The 25,815-nt window shown below is 41.5% G+C and overlaps 2 protein-coding genes across 4 annotated transcripts in view; one reads left to right on the forward strand and one right to left on the reverse strand.

The window, feature by feature from the left end:
• The window catches only part of crybg1a (crystallin beta-gamma domain containing 1a), a 43,122-nt gene extending 29,706 nt beyond the window's left edge, over positions 1 to 13,416 (reverse strand). The window contains exon 1 of the mRNA XM_056591298.1: positions 12,806 to 13,416. Coding sequence (XP_056447273.1) covers positions 12,806 to 13,134 — 329 coding nt within the window. The 5' untranslated portion in view covers positions 13,135 to 13,416. The remainder of the gene's footprint in view (positions 1 to 12,805) is intronic.
• Positions 13,127 to 25,815, forward strand: part of ccr6b (chemokine (C-C motif) receptor 6b) — a 14,698-nt gene continuing 2,009 nt past the window's right edge. For 2 of the 3 annotated variants that reach the window (XM_056591303.1, XM_056591302.1), the window contains exon 1: positions 23,269 to 23,623. Coding sequence is in view for 2 of the 3 variants with exons in the window: in XM_056591302.1 (XP_056447277.1) it covers positions 23,621 to 23,623 (3 nt within the window). In the remaining variant the exon portion in view is untranslated. Of the gene's footprint in view, positions 13,309 to 23,268; positions 23,624 to 25,815 lie in introns of those variants that run through there. The other variant, XM_056591301.1, reaches the window with a different exon arrangement.

The raw sequence follows: 25,815 nt of genomic DNA on the forward strand, positions 1-25,815 counted from the left end.
GGAAAGAGGAAGAGAGAGAGTGGGACAGAGAGAGGCAGGAAGGAAGAATGTGGGGGAGTTTTTGCTTTAAACACAGTCTTTGTTTTGCCCACAAATGACTCATAATAACAAAATATATTGCTGTCTTGTTCCATAAAACACATATTTCATGCGTCTTATCTGATATCCTGTTGTTTTCATTGTTCATGCGAAAAAGTGGCTTCAAGAAAAAACTAACTTGATTGTGGATTTGCATCCTGTTTCCTTGTCACTTGCGGGCATGAATAAACCAAGAAATAAATTACTAAAATGTAATGCACTCTTGTTCCGAGTGTGAGGCGTGTCTCTCATTGTGTCTAACACACACACACAACTGGCAGAGAGGAGGTGTGTGGTGAGAGAGAGACACTGGTCCGACCACATTCAGTGACTGGCAGCAGAGCTCCTCTGTGTTGTTGAGTCTGAATGGCAACTGGTCGGAGAACCGCGGCACACGTGCTAAACATGACTAATTCGTTCTCAGTGCTGGGTTTGTTTTTGTTGATTGCTGTCTGGTCCCACTGTCAGCACAGATTATTCTACCGTTCCAAGTGGGTAAAGAGTTTAAAAAAAAATGGCACATCAGAGTGTTAAATAGCTCTGTACTGGCGGGAGGAGTGTTAAGCAATGTGACACCATAGCTAAGGTTCAGATGTTCAATCACTTTGTACATGTTTGGAAATAATGAAGCTGAAAGCTCAAAGATGGCAGTCGACTTGTTTGATAACAGCAAATGCCAAAGTGAGCCATATTTAATTATTTAAAAAATGCATGATGTTTTGCAGCTTGAGTAAAGAAATCATACATTATGGCATCATAAAATAATAAAGCTAATGAAATATAGTATTGTGAAAATTCTATAGTCACACTCACAAAAGTACTTTTCAACAGAAAGAAGTCTGTTTGAAATCGTTTCAAATATGTTCAGAAGGCTATCAGACTTAGATTTCAGGTATTTGCTTTTAAGAGAGCCCTTAATTCATTTAAGAAATGTTTGCTTTGAATTTTCTTGACATGTGTTGTGCTTATCAATAGACATTTTCAACGTGTGAATGAGGCTACATTTCAGGTTTGTCAGTGGCTCAATGGGATAATGCCTTGTACTGGTGATCCTTAGGATGAGAGTTTGAATCCCGATTAGACAATTATGCTGAACATGACATTCGGCCATTGCTCTATAGCCCAGTCACCTGAAAGCCGAGGCACAGTATGGCATTGGGGATCATCAACATCTTTCCTTCATAATTATATGTCTTTCACATATTTATATATTTATTTATCTTCTATTAGTGTGTTCTTGCCTTTTCATTTTGCTCAGACCCCGTTAATCACCGCTTGCGGATGTATTTGTTATTGTTCTTAATGATCAAGACTCCTTATAAATTAATATTTGCAGTTTTACCTGTTATCCACAAGAGGGAGCAGGTAGACCGACTGTCTTGTTGTTGACGAAGGCTCTGTCTAAATTGGCGCATTTCAGACAGAGCCGAAGTGTATTGCAGTCAAAGATGAGTCATGAGAATTAACCCCATTAAAGCAGGGCGCCAAAAAAGTTCAAACATTCTGACGAAACATAAGGACGTAATAGAGCAATTCATTAAATTCAACAAAGTAGTCAGACCATGGAAAATATACTACAGAATTGGAAACATCTTGTTTTTTGTCTAGCAAAGCTAGGGGCCTTAAGTGGTTTAATGTGCAGAATTGTTAATGTTAATCCCAGTCAAAGAGTAGGACTATGCAACGACAGTGGCTGAGTTAGGGTAGCCTATACAGTAGGTAAACAGTTACAAACGATAGCCTATACCTGTTGCTCTAGATTTTCTGGTAAATCAAACAAGTAATTAAAGATATCTCCATGAGCTAATAAATTATCCTGGCAACCACCCAAATGCACCAACTGTTTCTCAAAGTTTCAAAATGACCAAATGAATTTTCACTACTCTCCTTAACCTGCAGACATATTGACAGCATATAGAACAAATCCAACCAATTTCTCAAGAAATTTGGGATCTCTGTCATCGAACTACCATTATATTGACAAATTGGTCAATACTGTCTTTGCTGTGTTGTTGCTTTTGCCCTGAAGCTAACAGACTATTCTGCACCAAAATGTATTGAAGAAATGTTAAAAATGTTCAACTTTCATAAGTGAGAGCCGACTACGTTTAAAGGGGTGGCATGGTAAGAAAGCTTAACCATTAAGAAATCTTTCAGCGTTTAAGGACATTCGAGGTGTAGGCCTAGAGGCCAGATATTATATACTAAAGTGCATTCCAATAATGAGCAGAAAGGGGTTAGGCAACCTGCTATGCTATAGACAGTGGGGTTTGAACCTGCTAGTCAGACCACAGAACTAATCAACCTTCCTGCCCCCATTGCGTCGTTCTTGAATCTGACTCTTCCCCGTAACCTTGTTAGTGCCCAACGTGGATAACTTCAGGCTTAAAGGTTTCCCGGGGGAATGCTGTCGACACCAAGGCAGAACTAGCTGCAACTCGTCTGAGGACAGACAAAAGCAGTATTGTTAGAACTGCAGTTCTACTTTTGAATGGCTTTGATTGCTGTTCAGCGGTTTGTTACACCATGGAAACTGGCAGAAATTCACGACTGCTTGAAGTGGGCTTTTCTATTTGACTGTTACAGTTTAACTGCCTCCAAACCAATCCTATTCATTAAATTGTTTTGTTGTTTTTTATATGGCTGGCAATGTTTGTTATCTCAAGTAGTAACAGAAGGTTTTTTTCAGAATTGAATGCATTGTTGTTTCTTGATAGGTTGGGGGGAAACCTCGAGGAGAAACCAACAAAGAGAATCAGCTGACATGAGGCTTTCATTTCAGCTGACATCGGGTCTACCAAAGCAAAACAAGGAGGGTCAAATTTGAGGGATATCTGATCACCACTGTCACACTATCTCTTGACTGCTTTTAGACAAATCTTATCACATAACTATTTTGTTATCGTGTGTCATTGTTTCTTGTTTGTCCTGAAGACGATGCTATCAGTCACGGTGGCATGTTGATTAGCATGACATGCAAAGTAAACAATACAACTTTTTAGGTCAGGTTACTTTGGGTCTGTTATCTTAGGGTTAGGGTTAGGGTTTTCTTGACCATGTTCGCCAAACCCATTGAGTAGCAAGGCCCGCCCTAAGAGAGATTATTGTTGAGGTTATTATAGTTGGTGTGGTGGTGTTGTAACTACATAACAAATCTTAAAACCAAATCAATTGGCTGATATGCAGACATTTGGAGACGTACACACACATACTTGCACATGCTTGTGCCCCCCCCACACACACACACACACACGCAATACTAGTCACATGTTTAGCATGCACCGACCAACAGACAAAACACACACACACACACACACATACACGCAGTGAAATCTAATGCAAATGTATTGTGCAATGCTCTCTGTGATGCCAACGGCCAATATGCATGTGAACAGTTATGACAGAGATGTATCACACACAGGCAATACACACACAGGCAACAACAGACAGACAGACAGACAGAGCACAGGGGCACTAAGGAGGTGAACCCAGGCCAAGCAGTAGGCCAGAGTAACGACCGCTAAGTGAAACAAGGGATGGATTGCCTTCAACAAGTGACTCAGCCACGGCGAGGGCTTATGAGGGCAATATGACTCACTGTGTGCTGCAGGCGGTAGAGAGAAATAACCACTGTTGGAGGGTTTGGACTTCACCAAGAACACACGAAAGGATTAAAAGAAAGAAAAAAGGTATATTCGTGTTTATTCCCTTCTGGTTTGAGGCAGTGAGGAGGGTTCGATGGCCACGGTTAAAATACACACAATTACTTGCACTCGAAGCAAGCTAGCATCTTTATTATACCGGCCGCGATGTAGCCTTCACACAGAAAATTCAATGCAGCTGTGGCTTTATCAAAGCCACTGGGTACTTGGGAGTGTCTGGAGAAAAAATAAATATACACACACAAAAAGATACAAAGACAATCTAGTGAGTGTTTTGCAGATATGGGGTGGGACCCGACGGCCCAGTAGTAGGCTGCAGCTATTCTCCCCAGGTTCCACTTCCAGGACATCTAACTGGACCACTGCTGAGGAGGTTTTTAGGTGTGGAAACTGGATCCCAGATTGTTTATATGGAAACTGCTTGGTTTTTAAATTCTAGAAACAATGGGCGAATGTTTATAGGATGAACATAACTCATAACATGCTTTGGGTACAAATGTCTACTACACAATTCCAAATAGTGAACATACGCAAGGCGTTTGCGTCCTTTCCTGTACACAGAGGGCTGTGATGCTTCCTCTTCCAACTGTAAGACTGATCTGTGCCCTAACTTGCCTGACTAGAGTTTCAGTAGAGGTGACGAAGTGTGGTGTGTACGTTCAGTTGTGTGTCGATCTGTGTGTTGCGGTTGCAAATGACCAGAGGGAATTTACATGTATGCACCGAGGCAATGACTATGTTGCAACAAAAAGATTGCAGCTCCTTGTCCTAAATTTGTTGACTCTGGAAGGCTCCCTTGCTTCACTTCTTTCTTTGCTTGTGTCTTTTTTTTGATTTTATATTTCTCCTATCTCTGTGATTAAGCAACAGATACGTGAGGTAACCAACACAAGAGGCTACAACAGCGCTTTTTAAAAATTGTGTGTATTTATATAAAACGTCACATTATTCACTAACATATTCAGAAGTGTCTCTGTACAATATGATAAAAATTTTACTTATTTAATGAATTGAAGTTGTAGAACACGATGAAGAGAGGCTGATAAGGAAATGTTCTTCCACTTTAAAGATTCCAAGATGTGTGCATTTGTGTGTGTGTGTGTGCGCTTGCATGAGTGTGTATTTGCATGATGTTAAATTGATTTTTTTATGAGTGTGCATGAGTCTCTGTATGTCTTCACAGTGTATTCTAACTGTGTGTGTGTGTGTGTGTGTGTGTGTGTGTGTGTGTGTGTGTGTGTGTGTGTGTGTGTGTGTGTGTGTGTGTGTGTGTGTGTGTGTGTGTGTGCGTGTGTGTGTGTGTTTTTGTATGTGTGTGTGCGCACAGGATTTTATGTGTCTTGTTTCAGTACATGGTGCTGTTTACTCCCATGCTTACTGCCCCACTGCCTTAGTTGAAAAAGAGTTTGAGAACCTAGCACTACACAAAGCAGCACCAGAGAGGGGTTTTAACGTAGGACTTAGCGCCTCACCACACACTGCAAAATGAGCAAGCACGTGGAGAATGTGATCGGCATGTATGAATAGGATGGAAATAAGTATCAAAAGACGATATTTAGAATTGACTTAGCGATACACAATAACATATGTATATATACGCTCAAGTCCAGAGACACAGATGTATGACCATGCATGCACATATGTGCACAAACACACAGAATAACCATATGTATCTTCAATAGAATGGTTGGACCACATGGCTTGCTGGTTACAACAGCAACCTATTTGGCTTAAAATATTGTCATTGAAATTATTAATGTCATTCTGATTGATCAAAACAATCAAACATTAAAGGCCGTGTTGCAGGTTTTTTTTTTCAACAAATTTGTGCAATTTGCTTGTTGGTATTTAAGATTTAAACTGTTATTTATTGTATTTAATGTTGTTAGGTATCACAAAACGGAACGTTATACGAAAATATAGGTACTATTTTGGCGGTTTGCTATTGATTCTCATTTCCCCCAGAATGCAATGCATGACGTCACGTTGGGGAGACACGGACCAAAGCCGCATTGAGACCCTTGAGAGTAGTGACTAGTAAAAGAGTGTTCAGCAGATTATACAGATACATAGATAAATACATAGATATTATATATAGTTAGTATATGCTACACGTGAATCTCCTAAAATGGCGCAATTTGATTGGTTCGCTATCTCGGGATATTGGGCAATATCCCATGTTTGATATCTCAAACTCGATATTGTTTTCATCGAAAAATGTCAGCTGATAACAACAAATAAACCTTCGGTCTTGGGGGCTATTCCCCATTATTCACTTCACCTTCGGCGTATAATTGTTGACTAATAGCCTAGATAGATAAATAGCCTTGTCAAGTCTTTGCGTTGATAGATAGACGGATAGAAAGATATTTAAATATGTTCTATTATTGCCTTGCGGAGCCAGACAATCCTTTGCGCATATGCAAATTAGCCATGTGCGCCTAACATAAGAAAGACAAGTCATGCTAAAAACAGATAGCAAGCGAAAGCCGAACCAGACTGTATCAATCACATACTTTGGGTCCATTCTAACTTATGGTAAGAGGCTAGTCTTTAAATCTTTACAGAGACTGAATGTTGATGATAAAACGGATTGTTTTGCAAGATGAGTGTGCGACTGTGCATGTGTCCTTTTCCGGCTTCGGCATACTGCATGGTTATGAAGGCCTTGTGGTTAGTTGTGGTCTTAGTGAAGCAGCCTAGCCTTGGAGTTGGATAAGTTGAAGCGATTGTGTAGTACGGGCTTGCGAGAGTGAGAGCACCCCCGGCGTGGTGATGTTTGGCTTGTTGTGGGCTGTCTTTCAGCATCCACCGGGTTGGAAGGTGTGCTTTGTGTATGTGTTCAATGTACATCTGTATGGTCGTATTTGCGGTAGATCGATGGTTGAATAATATCACACCACGATCGGAAGTTGCAGTCACTCATTTGCAAGTGCACTGATTGCTGTCCGATGGGCTAAGTTAGCCCATAGCTAGCATTATGCCTTCTATTTCTAGATCTTCTGACTACGTTTATCGGTACTTACGGCATAATCGCTGTCACTAGATGTAAAGAAAACGTTGACTTTCACTCGATGCTACTGACAGTAAAAATAAATAAAAGTGTCTTTATTGTGTGCACTTCTGTTCATTGACTAGCTCCAGCGCTCGTTGCTGGTTGCTAAATGATAGCAACTCTCCACTCATTCTCCTCTGATCATGCATCTAATTGGCTTTGACCGCCATCAGTTCTCGGCAATTCCTCATTCGCCCTCTCACGTCTGACAGGTTCGAAATGATACTGCTGTGGGCCATCATACATGTTATTTCTTTGTGGTTCTTGCCACTTCTTGGACGCCATAGTTCTGGTACTAGGCTGAGGCTACCTTCCACCACGTCTCCCCAACGTGACGTCATCGCCGAATGGCGTTAGAATACACCCGTTACTGCCAAAAACGCCCAAAACTGGACTTTAACACTATTTGAGACATTTTATAAATGATACACATATTTTATGTACCCATTAATCAAAACTTCCGGTTAACCTGCACGGAGGCCTTTAATGACTTGGTTAAACAGCAGATCCAACAAGCCAATCTTATCACAGAGTTATGGGGTTACCACCCTAGCAAATGGAACGGACCAATCAGTCTAGGTGCGTACTCATGCGCGCACGCATGCACGCACACGCGCACGCACGCATGCACGTACCCACAAACTTATGCTCACACACGCATACACACGCACGCACATTCAGACATAACCTCTCACACGCAGGCAAGAGATAAGCAGGGATTTGGACTTCGCTGTTTGTTGTTTGGTTACTGTCTGCGGTGCCAACTCTTTGTTCAGGTTAGTATTTTTCTGGAGAAACGATGACGCATAGCCTCAAATATCTTAGACCTCTGACATGTAAAAAAAAACACAACAACCACAGCATTAGTTATTGGTGTACTTCCCTGTTGATTCTACTGTAAGCCACTGACGAAAACAAAACTAAGTGGAGGAGCAACCGATATCTCTGTGAAACTCTACATTCAAATTGCATCTGTAGTCCACAAAACTATGTTCTAAGTGTTAATATTTCAATGTATAGAAATATCATAGAAATATCTTAACCGTGTTTACGCTCATGATCAGAGTGCAGAACAAAGTCGTTAATGCAGGAATCCCGTATGGTTTGACAGACCTGTTTTCACAGAGTTCTGTATGTGCATCCTTTCTAAAGCACTTGACCTCCGACACTTGGTGGTCGGAGGTCTATTTGCTTACGAGCACCGTGTCATGCAAACCTCATGGTGATGAAGTACGAGGTCTTACAAACATATTTAACCGTGTTGACAGCGATGGCTTTTGATGAGCTTGAAGTGCTGACAGAACTAAACCATTTTCCGAAAATGGAATGAATTTCTGAAGGATGGGTTCAACAAAACACAAATAAACGACCACACAGAAAATAAAAAAATGCAAAGTAAGTATTGTAAAGTAACTGCTGTATGTTGAGAGTGTGACCTTCAAGCCTAACAATTCATGTCACCTAAATTTGACCCAACGTGACTCTCTAAATGTGTTGGCGGTCGCACTCTGATCTCTAACGCACGGCTATTATGATTCAGATGTATTCATCCAGCCTACCTAGCTGTTTCTACTAATAAAAACAATAGGTGTCATGTTGAGGTAAACAGCTGCCTGATTTGGCCTATGCTGTCTCGAATTAAGTTTCAGAGACAAAGGCATGAGCTGCAGGACTTGAGTGTTGTAATGAGTATGCGTCATGGATGGGTAACGTATTTCAAAATCAGCTTCCCTGGAGGGACAAGCTTCGTTGGAGACAGGTTTATAGAAAATAGATCCGGTTGTGCAACATCTGATTCCAAATACCTGGTGGTGTAATGTCAAGTCACAGACTATCATGGGCTACATTGGTAGCAAAGGCTAAGCAGTGGGCCGACCGAAAATGATAAACCCTCTCTGGAATCTCAAGAGCAACTTGACTGAGGCCACATATATGCTATTCAACTTGTGTCAAATCTCTCCTATTTCTTAACCCTTACACAATAGATATTTAACGACCACTCGAAGAGGATTCTAGACCAGGACTCTATTATTTTTTACCTAATTTATTAGATTAAAGCACAAGTAGATGAATGAATATGAATGAATATGACTAAGTAGTTTTTGTACTACTTTTTCTACTACGGAATACAGAACTGAGCAAAACAAAACAAACATTAGGTTTTTCTGTGACACTTGTGATAAATCACACAAGAAGCGAGCGTATTCACTTATTTAAAGTGTGACCTTAGTGTCATACTATAGAATGTGTTAGTTTGAACAATGTGACGGATCGGCCTCCTATCTGGGTCCTCAGTGTCTTTTTATATCTCCAGTAGATAGCTGCTTTTAAAAATGTAGCTTTGTGCATTCTTTGAGAATAACTGAATATCATCATGGACAGGGAGCGGGTGGGAGGGAGGGGGGGGAGGGGGTGGAGGTGGCGGTTACAACAGTTCATCGTTTAGATCTGTTTCGACCTGAAGAGAAATCAACAGCTCAATGACTTATTTGATCACGTTGTTATTTAAAGTTTCACATATCATATGATATGACTAATGCACCCTCTGCATATCGGTCTCGCTCTCTTTGTCCATATCTCTCTCTCTCACTGTCCCTCTCTTTCTCTCATGTTTTTTTCAAAGCGATGGCATGATCTTCCTCTGGAAGTCAAACATTTTATACGATTATGTCATATTAGCCGTCATGGTACCGTCCACCACCTGCTTGCGGTCCCCCAGAGGTGTTTAAATGGTACCTTATCAACCAATTTGCCATTCAATCAATCAATTAATCAATCAATCAGTCAAGCAATCAATCAATCAATCAGGCCTACAGTCAGATGTCCACATTCCACCTGTAGGCATCTGTGAGCAAGATGATCCCTTAATGCTCCTCAATCATCTCAAATCATTGTCAGAGTCACGTTGGACAAAAGCTTCTGCTGAATGAAGCTGGATGAATAATAGTAAATATATACCCCAGCGTATTAATCAATGAACCACAGCGGGGCCATTTTCCTTCGGTCTGTACACACACAGTCCCTCGTGTTCCTCCCTGTTCCCCGCCAGCCGAATGCCTTGATCTACCACCGTATACTAAGTAGAACGATCCGGAACGAAGAATCATGGCCGGTCTTCTGAGTGGATGTTTCAATTAAAGTTGGGAACAGAAAGTAATTAAAGTCATTCCCCCTCAGTGTACCAGGCGATGTCAATCGTTATCTGTCCATCTGGATTGTTTGCTCAGGCACCCCTCACACATCAGAGTCACACCAGGTTAAACACAGCTGCATGCTTTCAATATTAACACATTAGTGATCATGTCCTGTACAGAGGCCGCCCATGGACAACAACACTGGCTATATCATCAACAGCAGCAGCACTTTATCTTTACTTGTCCAGCAACATGTGCTGTCATTTCCTGTATGAGCTGGGTATCACTACTGTGATAAAGGTCCATTACAGAAGCCAGATGGTTGACTCCAGTATGTGGGAGGGACTTTTACTTTCTAAAATCGTAGCTCAACCCTCTGCTTAAGACCACCATTTATGTTGAGATTCAAGGACCTCCTCCAAGTCCCACACTTTACTTTGCTCTTGTTATGCTGAGCCTGTGTGAGAACCCTTCCTCAACCCCCTGAAGGCAAAACCATAAACAAGAGAGAGTAAAAAGTTTTGACAGAAAACCTGTTGCTCGGTGATCTTGTGTGATCATTATTCACCTCTTTAAATATGTGAAAAAGAACACTGTGGTATTCACCACGGTTGAAAACAGTGAATACATAGGTAAATTAATTATAATAAACGTAACAAGCTTCCCTAACATATATACTATACATTTACATGTTTAGTGCAGGGTTTCCCAAGAGGGCAAAAGAAAGACAACTCACTAAAGATAGTCTGTGCAAACAATGTACTGATAGTCCAGACAGTAGTCTATAAACTATTAGGCTTGGCCAGGTGTGTTCTGACTCATTAATAGTAAGGCAATAATAAAGATATGTTGTATCAGAGCGATCATATTGAAACGTGGAAATGTGAATTAGCTTTAGCAAAAGAGAAATTGACCATATGTTTAGAGGTATGTTGCAATACAGTCCAAGGTTTAAAAACCTGACATACGCTGACACCGCCACTGGTTTTTAAAACATGCAATTAGCATTCTCTCCAAAGAGGTTCCACTGCTCAGAGTAGTTGATTGGCAGGTCAAATCAATTGCATGTGCTGACGTTGCAAAAACTGAACACAGACAAAAGTCCTTTTTGAAATAGCTGCTTTTATAATGACCCATTATAGCCAGTTGTATTTACAACTATTACAAGGTCATTCTTGTATTAGGAATATGGCCCTTGTATTGGAACCATAACATAAACTCAATCCAAAATAATCTAACATAATGCATGCAGGCATTCTACTTCAATACCAATTAACATGCATGGAGACTGGATGGAATCTATTGGCATCACAGCCGTATTAGACCATAGAGCCATCTTAATTAATTTGACTTGCTGTGGGTCTACTTCAGTGTTATTTTTTAACAAGATTTAGCAAACGGCGTTCAACGGCTGTGTTCCAAAAGCGTCCCACTGAGCGTCCCACACAATGTGTGTTAGTTGATACGAGTAGCTCTACATCCATGCATGGAATATATAGGCCTACAGTGTGCAGCACTACAGCCCGCTGGCACATTATTAACGTTCTATCAACGTTCAGTCAGCGTCACTGAACCCTAACCACCAGCTAATGGCCATTCGTTACCGTCCCTGCACAGCAGGTTTCTATGGGCAGCCTGCAAGAGACTAATGGAAGGCGGTCTCGTGCTCACATCACTGAAGCATTTTGCCATCTGTCTATATACAGTAGGGAAGGCAAACATGACTGGGTGTAGTCACGCACACACATCATCTCAAATGAGTCATGTTGTTTTCCGCATTTGAGTTGAGTTTTCGAAAATACAAACAGAAAGAGGACTGAGCAGATCGAGAAGGTATCCTTGTAAAGGTTGATTTTGTAGTTAGTTATAATTATATATCTAAGCCTACTGACATGAATGGATGTAACTTTGGGAAGGGTGGTAGCTTAATGGCCAATGGCCCTACTACACCAACATCAAGTGATGACCGAATAGGCCTACTTACCCTAAGAAATCATAAAAAAATATATAAGATTGTAATTGTACATCTGTAAAACCCTCTGTTTCCCAACCAATGGCAGAAATCCGTGTCTAATTTCATTATAATGTGGGGTCTTAGCCAAAGACAAGATCAACAGATTGTAGACTTGTGGCTGTGGCTGTTATGGAAGGGATGTCAGCATACTGCGCTGTGTTGGGGGAATGCTTTGAATTTAAGCCTTTCTAAGAACGGAACCAGAATGGTTTGATTATATATTATGTAATATGGTTATGATTCTGATAATCTTTACTATGATTATTATCCATTGTGCCTATGAATTCTAAACGTAACTGTAATTGCAAAAACCTCTTCTGTTCAGAACTATATATAATTGTTTTAAACTTGAACTTGAAACCCCTGCCTCTTTGTTTCCCAATGAGAACACCGTTGTCCATCTTGTCTCTCCTCTGAACAACAACATGACGTGATAATCGAGGCGTAACTCGAATAGTAGCCTACTACACCACATTTAAATAACTGCCCGTGGGCCAACACTGTCAACCTATCCGGGGTTTGTATGCATAAACCGCCTCACACCTTCACAAGTTCAGCGTTGGCGGTTCTCGAGAGGCAGGCCATAGACACACAGCCCATTATAGGGCCATCTGGCGGTGCGCTGAAGGGCATGTAGCCTACCTCTATCCACCGATTTAGGGCTTTGATTATAATTGTAAATTATTGGACATGTGTTGTTTAAAAACAGTGGCATACATACAATAAAGCAATAAGCTGCCACAATAAACAAAACATGTTTGCTTTAATAGTGTTGGCCCATGAAGTGAATAAATATGAGCTTCCTGGGGCTGATATGGACACAGGCTGCGCACTACAGTTTGCAAACTAGAAAACAACTTACAATTGACTCTTGGTTTCCAAATCATCGGTTTCATGGAAAAATAAGTCGCTTGATTCGGCGTGCTTTGATTTCTTCTTTTTTTTCTTAAAGCTCAGGATTCTTTTGAGGGTCGACCCAGGTCGCAGCTCCACGTCCTGAATGCCCTCCACTGGTACCGGACCGGACGGTGAGGTGGGGGACAGGTCCGGCGGACTGCCCGGTGCCACCGCCACATCTCGGAGAGACTGCGAGCGAGCATACTTCTTCCTCTCTGCATCAATCTCATTCTCCTTATCAAGTGACTTGTGTTTGAACAAACTCTTGATTTTAAGCGAACTGGACTTGCTCATTGTTTCTTCAGCAAATGTAATAAAAGAAGAAAAGTTTATCAAAGAAAGTTACAAGGCAGTTCCGCGAAACCGTTTCCATCGCACGTCGAAGTCAATGTAAAAATGTGCGCTCCACAAACCAGACGAGCGAGTCAACTGACATGTCCATGCCGGTGTCGAACGCTTCAGGTGCAGGTTGGTCTCACCTCTTTTACTGGGGAAGGCCTACCTCCTCTGGGTCCTAAAGAGGTCCAATCCCATAAACATTCCTTATGGTGCGGCCACACCAGACGCGTATCTCGCGTACTTTTTACGCGAAATACGCGCGTAAAATGTTGCTTGACCATTTTGTGTCAAAAATGGTCACATACGCGCAATACGCGCCATACGCGCATACGTCACTCGCCTAGATGAGTCCAATGTCCATGCAAGTATGGCAAGCCGAATTGACATTTATTAACTAAGTTTGACTATCCGGAATTTACATTGTAGATATCAACAACTTCATTCAAGATATCTGTTACGTAGTTGTGACTAGTCGAAACGACAGTTAGAGATATCTGTGACGTAGTTTTGACTAGTCGAAACGATAGTTAGAGATATCTGTAATTCAGTTTTGACTAGGCGAAACTGAATTATAGATATCTGCAATGACTTCAAGGAAAACGACATTCAACTCGTCACACATCTTAAATGACAATTGCAGATATCTGTAATTCAGTTTCGCCTAGGCAGAATGAAAGTTAAAGATATCTCAAACGTCATTTGAGTGTTGGGCATTACGTTTTAGATATCCAGAATTACGTAATTTCCCCTTGCCGCCATAATCAAAGAAGAAGTGGGTTCATTTCCGAATGGAATAAGAAAGGAGCAGTCATGGCGTTGGCTGTGATCGAAAAGATCACGAGAAAATATGGAGCGATGTAATCAGTGAATTGTGTGAATGATGATTGAACGAGGAGCTGCTCCGCTCCCGCTTAAAGTAAACGGTCCTATAATTTTTCATTACAGATATCTGAAACGTCATTACAGATATCTGAAACGTCATTAGAGATATCTGAAACGTCATTTCGCCTAGTCAAAACTCGAATTCAAGATATCTTTAATTCAGTTTCGCCTAGGCAGAATGAAAGTTAAAGATATCTACAATTGTAGATATCTCTAATCAAAATTCCTTTCAAGATATCTATAACTTGATATTAGATATCTACAACGTCATTTCGCCTAGTCGTAACTCCAGTTAGAGATATCTACAACGTCATTTTGACTAGTCGTAACTCCAGTTGGAGATATCTACAACTTAATTTCGCCTAGTCAAAACTTAATTTAAGATATCTAAAAAGGGACATGTAGATATCTTGAATTGAGGTGAATTAAAGATATCTTGAACTGGAATTATGACTAGTCAGAATCAAATTGTAGATATCTGAAACTGGAATTACAGATATCTACAATTCAGTTGCAGATATCCGTAATTCACAAAGTGGATATCCGCAACTGAATTGTAGATATCCGCAATGAGAAACCCCATAGACATGAATGGCGAAAATGACGTAATTTCGCCTAGGAGGAATGTCTTTGTGGATATCTGAAATGACAATTGCGGATAGGAGGAATGTAGTTGCGGATATCCGAAATGTTAGTTTTGACTAGGCGAAACTGAATTGCAGATATCTGCAATGTAAATTCCGGATAGTCAAACTGAGTTAATAAATGACAATTCGGCTTGCCATATGCAAGTGAACGGAGCGTTCCCTCTTCGTCATAACTATCAAACCAAATGTTATGTTATGTTACTATTTCCACCCAGAATAAAGAAAGTTGTCGGCCGTGGCTGTGTGTGTGTGTGTCTTGCCCCAGGATGAGGCTCCCCACGGTAAAGGCTCCAACACTTGGGTGTGTGTGTGTGTGTGTGTGTGTTGCCCCAGGATAAGCTGCGCTGGAGTCCGAGGTAGGAAACCCAAACGCCGCCGTGTTTGGGTGATAGAGTTTAGATCGGGTTAGATTAAATAATCTCGGATATAAATAACAATAATCGGGTTAAATAACTTCACATGGTGTGTCTGGTGTGTTTCCAGCATTCGTAGTGTTGATCAGCAGATATATAGTCCGCCAAGACGTTGAGGTTGCTTAGTAACCAGAGACTCTGTCCATGCAAGTGAACGGAGCGTTCCCTCTTCGTCATAACTATCAAACCAAACATCCTTCACATTCACCGAGCGAACATTATGAAAGTAAAATGCACATTTCTCGCTAGAAATGTTTCCATAAAAGCATTTAATGGCGTAACTATGTTACTATTTCCACACAGAATAAAGAAAGATGTCGGCCGTATGCTTCTGTCCAAGCTCACTACTCTCTGCCAGTGACGTCGGGTCAAGCTCAACGCTGATTGGGCAACGCGGCTATCGTCAGACGCGTATCTCGCGTACTTCGCGTAAAAAGTTCAATTTTTTGAACTCTTGAAATGTACGCGATATACGCGATATACGCGCGTATAGCGCGTATTGCGCGTAAATATACGCGCCACATACGCGCTATACGCGCGTACAATGTTGCTTATACGCTTAATACGCGTGAAACGCGTAATACGCGTATTAAACCAATGGTTCCCTATGGAAAAAATGGCGATTTGAGACGCGAAGTACGCGAGATACGCGTCTGGTGTGGCCGCACCTTTACAGTTGCACTCGGTCAATGACACTTGCAGACGGTTGACGAGCGTCTCCTTGTGTATGCGTGCGTGCGTGTTATAACATCTTATTCGTGTGCATGCAAAGTCGACTGTTGCTTACCTTAAGGATGTGTTTGATAACAATTTCATCTCATATATAAAGTAATAGGCTACATCCAAACAAATCATAATGAACTCTCTTCTCACACTTAAAGGCCGTCTTCTTTCACCCAGAATGTCAAACTATAAACCGTTTCATAATGAATAGCACTATCTGCTATACATTTCAAGGCCTACATCCATAGCGAAAACTAAATAATTTCTATCTGCAAACCAGATTTACAGATTTTCCTATGTCCATGCTGGCTGCAACAAGTCCGCAAAATTTTACGACCGTATAGGTCGTTTGTACTGCCACGGATTACGACCCACTGGAGCGTATCAAGCGCCTCTACAGGTCGCGGGAGGTATGTATGCCACATATATGACCAACAGGGCATTTGGTGAAATTGTTACGTAGCCATATTAATCGTTATTATCTGAATGGGAAATGCAATATTTTAGGACAGATACACCATTAAACGTGTTTCTAATGACATTTCTAGCGAGAAATGTACATTTTGCTTGCATAATCTTCACTCAGTGAATGTGTATGATCTTTATTAATCTTTATTATCTGAATGGGAAATGCAATATTTTAGGATCGATTCACCGTTAAACGTGTTTCTAATAACATTTCTAGCGAGAAATATACTTTTTACTTGCATAATCTTCAGTCAGTGATTGTGTCTGATCTTTAGTTTTATAGTTATTAGGAAGATTTAATCGGCTCGCTCGCATGTTTCAACGACGTCAGGTTGCGAGGGACGCTGCTTTCGCTAAACCAGCAGCTCACGTGTTTCCTGTGTTTGTGTTATTAAACCATTACTTTATGTAACTTTTAATGATATTGTAATAACCACAGGCGAGGTATTGAGCGATGTAAGCTTGATAGCAGGTTTATTGGATTCCACAATCGGACAGGCAGGCACAGCTCCACCGGAAAACTACAACAACCAAAACTCCCGCCCGGAGGGAAACCCCCGGAACCCCCTCTCAGAAGGCCCGCCCCTTCCTCCCAAACCCTGTGACGTGAAACACGTTTATCTGAGAGCCAACCCAGTCGCATTTCAACATGAAATAGCGTGTTAGCACACACACACACACACACACACACACACACACACACACACACACACACACACACACACACACACACACACACACACACACACACACACACACACACACACACACACACACACACACACACACACACACACACACACAATGCATTTCGCTGCTAAAACAACAACTTGGGCTGCTTCTAGGACATTTTGGGTGGATTTGGAACGGTATGTGGGCAGGACGATTTTTGCAGGCAGGACCTGGCAACCCTGCGCTGTTGCCCGAGGTGCAGAAATGCTCTGGAACAGATCTGGATCCACCATGGCCAAAATAATTGTCATGAATAGCATGAATAGATTCATGCATTATCATTCAACTTGAACATGTGTTTTTACAGTATATAGTGGTGGAGGGATGACGTATGTTGGCCAACCAGGAAGTGAGCGTCGACCTGGGTTTCCCTTGACAAAAAGCCAACGGGTTTTTCCATTGGATTTTGGATTATTGCAGAAAAATTAGCATCTTTGAAGCACCTCCACAAAAACTGAAAAAAAATAAATCAATAAAAATAACTGTGCTCCAAAGAACGAAATGTAAACCAATGCATTCTGAATGGGAGTGTTTCTCCGATTTTTCCATGCTACACAGAACGAAATGTAAACCCATGCAAATAAAGACTTCATGGTCATAATAATTTAAATATCATTATTCTCCTCAGTGTGTAGGGTGGTATTCTATTTTTTTCAACGGAGTTGCATCCAGTCACTTGACCGTCATGGTTGCTATGGTGGTTGCTATCGACCCGCACCTCTAATCCTTACATGGCTCTAAAAACCACGCGGCAAAGGAGCTGCCGTCCATTGTGTTATTTTTGTCGTAAAATAGGGTCCGATGGTTAAAAAATAGACAGATATTCCAAGGTATCCTTAAAAGGCAGCTTGGTTGTTTTTATTGTCTGCAGTTTAGACTTCTTCTATAACCTATTTTTGAAAGCAAAACGCCAAGCTCAATGATTTAACGAGGCAGGGTTATTTGAAACAATTTATTAAATATATATTTGCGAGAAGTCATTCCTTCTCCTGAGTTTGCTTCCTATTTATGTCTAGTGTACAACCCTACTGTCCACAAGCATCACCCCCCCCCCCCTCCCCATATGGATTTGGAGAATTGTTGCCACGTCCCAGTGGTGGAGGTATCATATATATGAAGGAGGGCATTCAATTATACTACAATGATCAATTAGGAGGCCGAAGCCCGAAAGGAAGTGATGCAATAGGTGACTGCAGGTCGACAACATTTAAGTAAGCTGTACTTTGAGGTCTCTTATAGATCAAAGGGGGTCTCAAAGGACCCCCTGTCCTAGAAGCAGCCCAAGTTGTTGTTTTAGCAGCAAAATGCATTGTGTGTGCGTGTGTGTGTGTGTGTGTGTGTGTGTGTGTGTGTGTGTGTGTGTGTGTGTGTGTGTGTGTGTGTGTGTGTGTGTGTGTGTGTGTGTGTGTGTGTGTGTGTGTGTGTGTGTACGCTTCAACCTGTGGCTCCAGCCCTACAGGAAATGACTCAGCAAGTGCTCCATCTCGTTGCACCTGCACCCAGCGGCTCGCTTGCAAGATTTTGGCCTGAAGTTCTTCCCAGACCTACACCGAAGCCATCCAACCTGCATGTCTGAGAATCAGGCCTCTCTTTAATAATGACAAAAAGTTATGAGAGAAATGCACATTAACTTTTGTCTCATAAGCGGCGTGGTGCCGGCTCCTTTTGACCTTTTGACCCCAGACTTCTGGGGGAATAGCTGAATCAATTCATTAGTCAATCAGAAGCATGTAAATATCTTCCCGGAGGTGTTACGGGGCAAACAAGGTGTCCTTCAACATCTACGCTTCCAGGCGATTACAACGATGCCACACATGAGCATATTCGAACATGTTTAATGGTAGTAATTAGCTGTCGAAATTGGAGGCCTTAATCAATAATGAGCAGCTATTGATTTGCTTCCCGATAGAAATTTGTGAAAAATGACATGTTATTTAGCATCTACACGTTGAACGACACTCTAGCTAATGGTAACATGTATTTTACATGGTACACCTAGGTCTAGGACATGATCTCGGTGTAGCAAGAGGCCGAGCTTGATCTCATTGGACTCAGCTTAACGTGTAGATGCTAATTAACATGTAATTTGTCAAAAACCTCCATCGGGAATCAAATCTATAGCTGGTCATTATTGATAAAGGCCTCCAAAATCGACAGCTAATTACTACCCCGAAACATATTCAAATATGATCATGTGTGGCACTGTTGCAATCGTCTCGAAACGTAGATGTCAAAGGACACCTTGTTTGCTCTGTTGGACCACCGGGAAGATATTTTCATACTTCTAATGGATTGATTCATATTTTAAGGTTCTCGGAGTGAGACTTTAGGTGGTTGTGGTTTAAGTGTGGTGGTTTAAGTGTGGTTTAAGTGTTGAGACGAAAGATGATATCAAGAGATTTATAGAATATTCCCATTCACATTATGATTCTTCGTCGTAACATCCGACCAAACATCCTTTACATTCACAGAGCGAAGATTTTGAAAGTCCAGGCTCAGCAAGTGCTCCATCTCGTTGCACCTGCACCCAGCGGCTCGCTTGCAAGATTTTGGCCTGAAGTTCTTCCCAGACCTACACCCATAGCCATCCAACATGCATATCTGAGAATCAGGCCTCTCTTTAATAATGACAAAAAGTTATGAGAGAAACACACATTAACTTTTTGTTATCTCATAAGCGGCGTGGTGCCGGCTCCTTTTGACCTTTTGACCCCCGACTTCAAAAACGTGGCCACAGGCCAGCTGTGTCTATAAGGAGGTATTACAATTTCAGGGCCTATAAGGTATTACAATTTCAGGGCGGTAGGACCTTCCTATCTCAAAAACTGTTTTTCCACCACATTCTGAACCATTAGGTCTTGCAGGCTACACTTCTGAGGGGCTTTGTCCAAATGACACTCCATTTGGGAAAACTTTTTTTCTCTAAAGGCTAGAACTCCAAATCTCGGATATGTCGTTCACGGGGCCCCGGGAAATGTGTGTAAACATTTTAGCATCCCTAGCTATCTCGAAAAGGTCGGCAAAGGGGCGTGACCTCCAACAGTACAGTAAATGTACATAAGACAGAGGTTTGTTTCTAGTCCCCATTTTGTGTGGGAAGGAGGTGTACATTTGTGGCTAAAGGTGTGTAGACACAGCTGGCCTGTGGCCACGTTTTTGAAGTCGGGGGTCAAAAGGTCAAAAGGAGCCGGCACCACGCCGCTTATGATAACAAAAAGTTAATGTGTGTTTCTCTCATAACTTTTTGTCATTATTAAAGAGAGGCCTGATTCTCAGATATGCATGTTGGATGGCTAGGGTGTAGGTCTGGACAGAACTTCAGGCCAAAATCTTGCAAGCGAGCCGCTGGGTGAGTTGAAACGAGATGGAGCACTTGCTGAGTCATTTCCTGTAGTGCTGGAGCCACAGGTTGAAGCGTATGCGTCCTTTGAGACCCCCTTTGATATATAAGAGACCCTATACAGCTTACTTAAATGTTGTCGACTCAGTCACCTATTGCATCACTTCCTTTAGGGCTTCGGCCTCCTAATTGATCATTGTAGTAGGCTATAATTGAATGCCCTCTTTCATATATATATGATACCTCCACCACTGGGACGTGGCAACAATTCTCCAAATCCATATGGGGAGGGGGTGATGCTTGTGGACAGTAGGGGTTTACCCTAGACATAAATAGGAAGTAAAATCAGGAGAAGGAATGACCTCTCACAAATATTTATTGAATAAATTGTTTCAAATAACCCTTCCTCATTAAATCAATGAGCTTGGTGTTTTGCTTACAAAAATTAGTTATAGATAGGGTGACCAGACGTCCTCTTTTTCCCGGACATGTCCTCTTTTCGAGACCTAAAAAATGCGTCCGGCAGGGATTCCAAAAACGTCCGGTATTTTGCCTCGTCGCAAAAAAAAAAAAAAATATATATTATTGTTATTATTATCTTTTTATTTTTTTTTGCCCCGTCGCATATTTGTGTTTCTGGGTCTTTCACATAACCTACTAGTTATTACCATTGTATATGTCCATGGTTATATGTCCCCCCCCCCCCCCCCCCCCCCCCCCCGTCAACAATCTTGCCCGGGGCGCAATTGGACCCAGGATCGCCACTGTCTGCAGCCATGCCTAAACGTAAATGTAAGTTCACGGACGAACTAAAGAAAAAATACCCATGTTTTCGCCCCCCCCCCCCCCCCCCCCCGCGACGAAGTGTCCTCTTTTTCACAAACTCAAATCTGGTCACCCTATTATAGAAGAAGTCTAAACTGCAGAAAATAAACACATCCAAGCTGCCTTTTAAGGATACCTTGGAATATCTGTCTATTTTTCAACCATCTGACCCTAGTTTACGACAAAAACAACCCAATTGACGGCAGCTCCTTTGCCGCGTGGTTTTTAGAGCCACGAGTATTAGAGGGGGCGGTCGATAGCAACCACCATAGCAACCATGACGGTCAAGTGACTGGATTCAGCCCCGTTGAAAAAAATAGAATACCTCCCTACACACTCAGTAATTACTTAATGATATTTTAATTATTATGACCATGAAGTCTTTATTTGTATGGGTTTACATTTCATTCTGTGTAGCATGGAAAAATCGGAGAAACACTCCCATTCAGAATGCATTGGTTTACATTTCGTTCTTTGGGGCACAGTTATTATTATTATTATTATTATTTATTTTTTTCAGTTTTTGTGGAGGTGCTTCAAAGATGCTAATTTTTCTGCAATAATCCAAAATCCAATGGAAAAACCCGTTGGCTTTTTGTCAAGGGAAACCCAGGTCGACGCTCACTTCCGGGTTTGCCAACATACGTCATCCCTCCACCACTATATACTGTAAAAACACATGTTCAAGTTGAATGATAATGCATGAATCTATTCATGCTATTCATGACAATTATTTTGGCCATGGTGGATCCAGATCTGCTCCGGAGCATTTCTTCACCTCGGGCAACAGCGCAGGGTTGCCAGGTCCTGCCTGCAAAAAACGTCCTGCCCACATACCGTTCAAAATCCACCCAAAATGTCCGAGAAGCAGCCCAAGTTGTTGTTTTAGCAGCGAAATGCATTGTGTGTGCGTGTGTGCGTGCGCGTGTGCGTGTGCGTGCGTGTGTGCGTGTGTGTGTGCGCTTAGCACGCTATTTTATGTTGAAATGCGACGTAATCCAGTGTTCACGAAAACGTACACTGTCAACGTATGCTTTTGGCTACTGGGTTGGCTCTCAGATAAACGGGTTTCTAACAAGATGATATTTTAGCGTCACAGGGTTTGGGAGGAAGGTGCGGGCCTTCTGAGAGGGGGTTCCGGGGGTTTCCTTCCGGGCGGGAGTTTTGGTTGTTGTAGTTTTCCGGTGGAGCTGTGCCTGCCTGTCCGATTGTGGAATCCAATAAACCTGCTATCAAGCTTACTTCGCTCAATACCTCGCCTGTGGTTATTACAATATCATTAAAAGTTACATAAAGTAACGGTTTAATAACACAAACGCAGGAAACACGTGAGCTGCTAGTTTAGCGAAAGCAGCGTCCCTCGCAACCTGACGTCGTTGAAACATGCGAGCGAGACGATTAAATCTTCCTAATAACTATCAAACTAAAGATCAGACACAATCACTGAATGAAGATTATGCAAGTAAAAAGTATATTTCTTGCTAGAAATGTTATTAGAAACACGTTTAACGCTGAATCGATCCTAAAATATTGCATTTCCCATTCAGATAATAAAGATCATACACATTCACTGACTGAAGATTATGCAAGGAAAATGTACATTTCTCGCTAGAAATGTCATTAGAAACACGTTTAATTGTGTATCTGTCCTAAAATATTGCATTTCCCATTCAGATAATAACGATTAATATGGCTACGCGCGTCCCGAGCAACCACGAGCGTCCACGAGCGGCCCCGAGACTTCAGAATGTCGTTATTTGCATGACCGCTAGAGGCGCTAAATACGCTCCAGTGGGTCGTAATTTGGGGCGGTACAAACGACCTATGCGGTCGTATTTTCTAGGAGGACAGGCTGCCATAAACAACATGGACATAGGAAATGCATATAGATGATTGAGTGACTAGATACAAAAAGTTCCTGGAAATGTAGGTGTGTGTGTGTGTGTGTGTGTGTGTGTGTGTGTGTGTGTGTGTGTGTGTGTGTGTGTGTGTGTGTGTGTGTGTGTGTGTGTGCGTGTGCGTGTGCGTGTATGTGCATGCCTGCGTGTGAGTGTATGTGCATGCCTGCGTGCGTGTGTGTGGTGTGTTTGTGATTTACACACGCCACGCATAATATGTATGTCTGTGAGAGTGGGTGTCGTACGTCAAAGAGTAGCTGAAAACATTTTCGTTCTTTGAAGTTGATAGCATAGTCCCACCAATGACAACGTTTTTTTCAAAAAGAAGAGGTGAGACACGAATCGAGCTACGCAGTAGTAGGTTGAAAGGCTCCCAAGCAGATACGTGCGTTCAGCAATCCTATTTGATGATTCAGAAGGGACAGGAAAAAGAGCATCTAGCGATCGTGTTGCTGTTTTTTGCCACAAATCATTTGGTTGAGAAGATATGCTTTGAAAACCAAGCCTTGCTAAATGGTAAGAGCCAATGTACACACCGATTTATTTATTAACTTTTAGTATGCCAAGATAGGAATTGAATTACCATACATAACAAAAGATGCATTTCCTTCAGACAAAGTGCATACAGAGGTTTAAATGCTTTAGTATTAGTCAAAGTGTACTCATGCATTTACTTACTAAAGTATTATAATATGATCACAACTAAAATTAAGGGCTATTTAGAAGGCTGTGTGAATGCTTTGTTCTAGGAATATACTGATGTCCTGAACTCCTTGAAATTTGATTTCACAAATAACGTGGCGGATAAATATTATAGTTGCCTGATAAAAATAAAGAAGAGCAAGACCAAGGGCTGGCAATAGTTACAACAGGAAGTAATGTATGCATAGGTTAAAAGACACCTTTTAATCTCTGCTTCAATGTGGAACTAAACACTGCCATGCTCTATCCAGTTACCTTTGTGTTGATTGCGGTCTAACGAGTGCAAATAACCATAGAAATTGAGCACTGAAAAAAGAATTGGAAAAGTGTCAGCCTCAAAATATCCATGTATTTTATTTTACTGTTTGCTACTATAACAGGCTAAGTAATTCAGAAATAAAGCTCAGAATGCTGTTAACATAAAACAAAGCCTATTCGATTATTTTCAAGTACAAAACATTTGCTTTTAAGCAAGGCATTTAGTAAGGCAAGCCCATAAAGCCAAAAGTGCATATAAAACAGATTATCTCCTGACATTCAACCTCTGTGTGGTGTGCGGGCTGTATGTGTGTGTGTGTGTGTGTGTGTGTGTGTGTGTGTGTGTGTGTGTGACGTGTGTGTGTGTGTGTGTGTGTGTGTGTGTGTGTGTGTGTGTGTGTGTGTGTGTGTGGGGGTGTGTGTGTGGTGGTGGGGGTGTGTGTGTGTGTGTGTGTGGGTGTGTTTGTGTGTGTCCTGAACAACATTAACAAACTTTTTTGCGACTCTAACGTGGCTGTGGTGGGCACGAAAAACTAAGTCTCAAAAGAAAAACTGAATAAATTAGATACAAAGCCAGTCAATCTCCATGATGCATTTTATGAAAGCGGTCACGCAAGGGTTCATTTTCTTCCTTGTTGGGGCCATCTTGGTCCAACTGGTTTGGTTCAGCCCAATGAAACATCTGAAATCACAACATCCAAACATTAGTTATCAAACAACATTAGTTAACAAACATCAAACAATCGTAGTTATAGATATCTATATCTATATCGTTTATGATTCACGTCAAGATGATAGATATTGACACCTTTCCCGTAATCATTTGTGTAGTTCTTCCAGCCCTAGTACATGTAGACTTCTTTGACCTTGTTATAATCTGTTACACAGTCTTAGTTTTCAACAGCATAACCCACGCTGGTTTATCAGCAGATTTGGCCTCATTGTGGTTAGCGGATGGTGCTTACCTTATCAGCTCCCCGATCAGATTCACTGAGCGTTCACGGAGGAGGTATGCTTTTATCTAAATGGGTCACCACAGACATTTTTTTCTTTTGAAATTATCTGAAGGCAATTGTTCAACATTGAATGTTCCTTTTGCATTACCTTACTTATTATTAATGGATTATTTGATAGAGACAGATACACTGTACGAAGACAGACTGAGATTAAAACAGTGAGGTTAAAATAAGGTAAGCGAGCAAGATACAATAGCACAAGGTGAAATGGAATCAAACTGAGCACAACAATCAATCCATCTAACATTTAGAAGTAAAATAGTAACAGAAAACTAGACATGAGTACAAGTTGGTTGCTGATTAATTTGGTCTTTAGAATTTGAAGTGATCGGATAACGAGTTGCATGGATTGCACAGAAAAGCTTTCTGAGCAATGGAGGTTTTTTTTAAGGAATCTGTACAGTTGGTGCTTGAAGCTGCAGAACTGTAGTCTCTTGATGTATTTACAGAGGCTGAGGAGCAAGTCCATTTAACATTTAAACAAGCTTTACATATGGAAATCAATGTAGTTGCAAATGAGTAAATGTTGGTAGGACTACCTTTGTTTGATTTTTGTCCTAGAATATCAAGGCTCAGATTTTAAGGACACTCTATGGATTGAATTACTGACTGGTTGGACTGGGACCAGGTAGTTTAACAATAGTACAGATGTGGACATGCCATCGACTTTCAGAACAGCAAGGCACTGTCAAATTTCAAGTCATTTCTTGTCAGAAACCGCTACAGTTAGCC

This window comes from Gadus chalcogrammus, chromosome 5, assembly GCF_026213295.1.
Source record: "Gadus chalcogrammus isolate NIFS_2021 chromosome 5, NIFS_Gcha_1.0, whole genome shotgun sequence".
NCBI lineage: Eukaryota > Metazoa > Chordata > Actinopteri > Gadiformes > Gadidae > Gadus > Gadus chalcogrammus.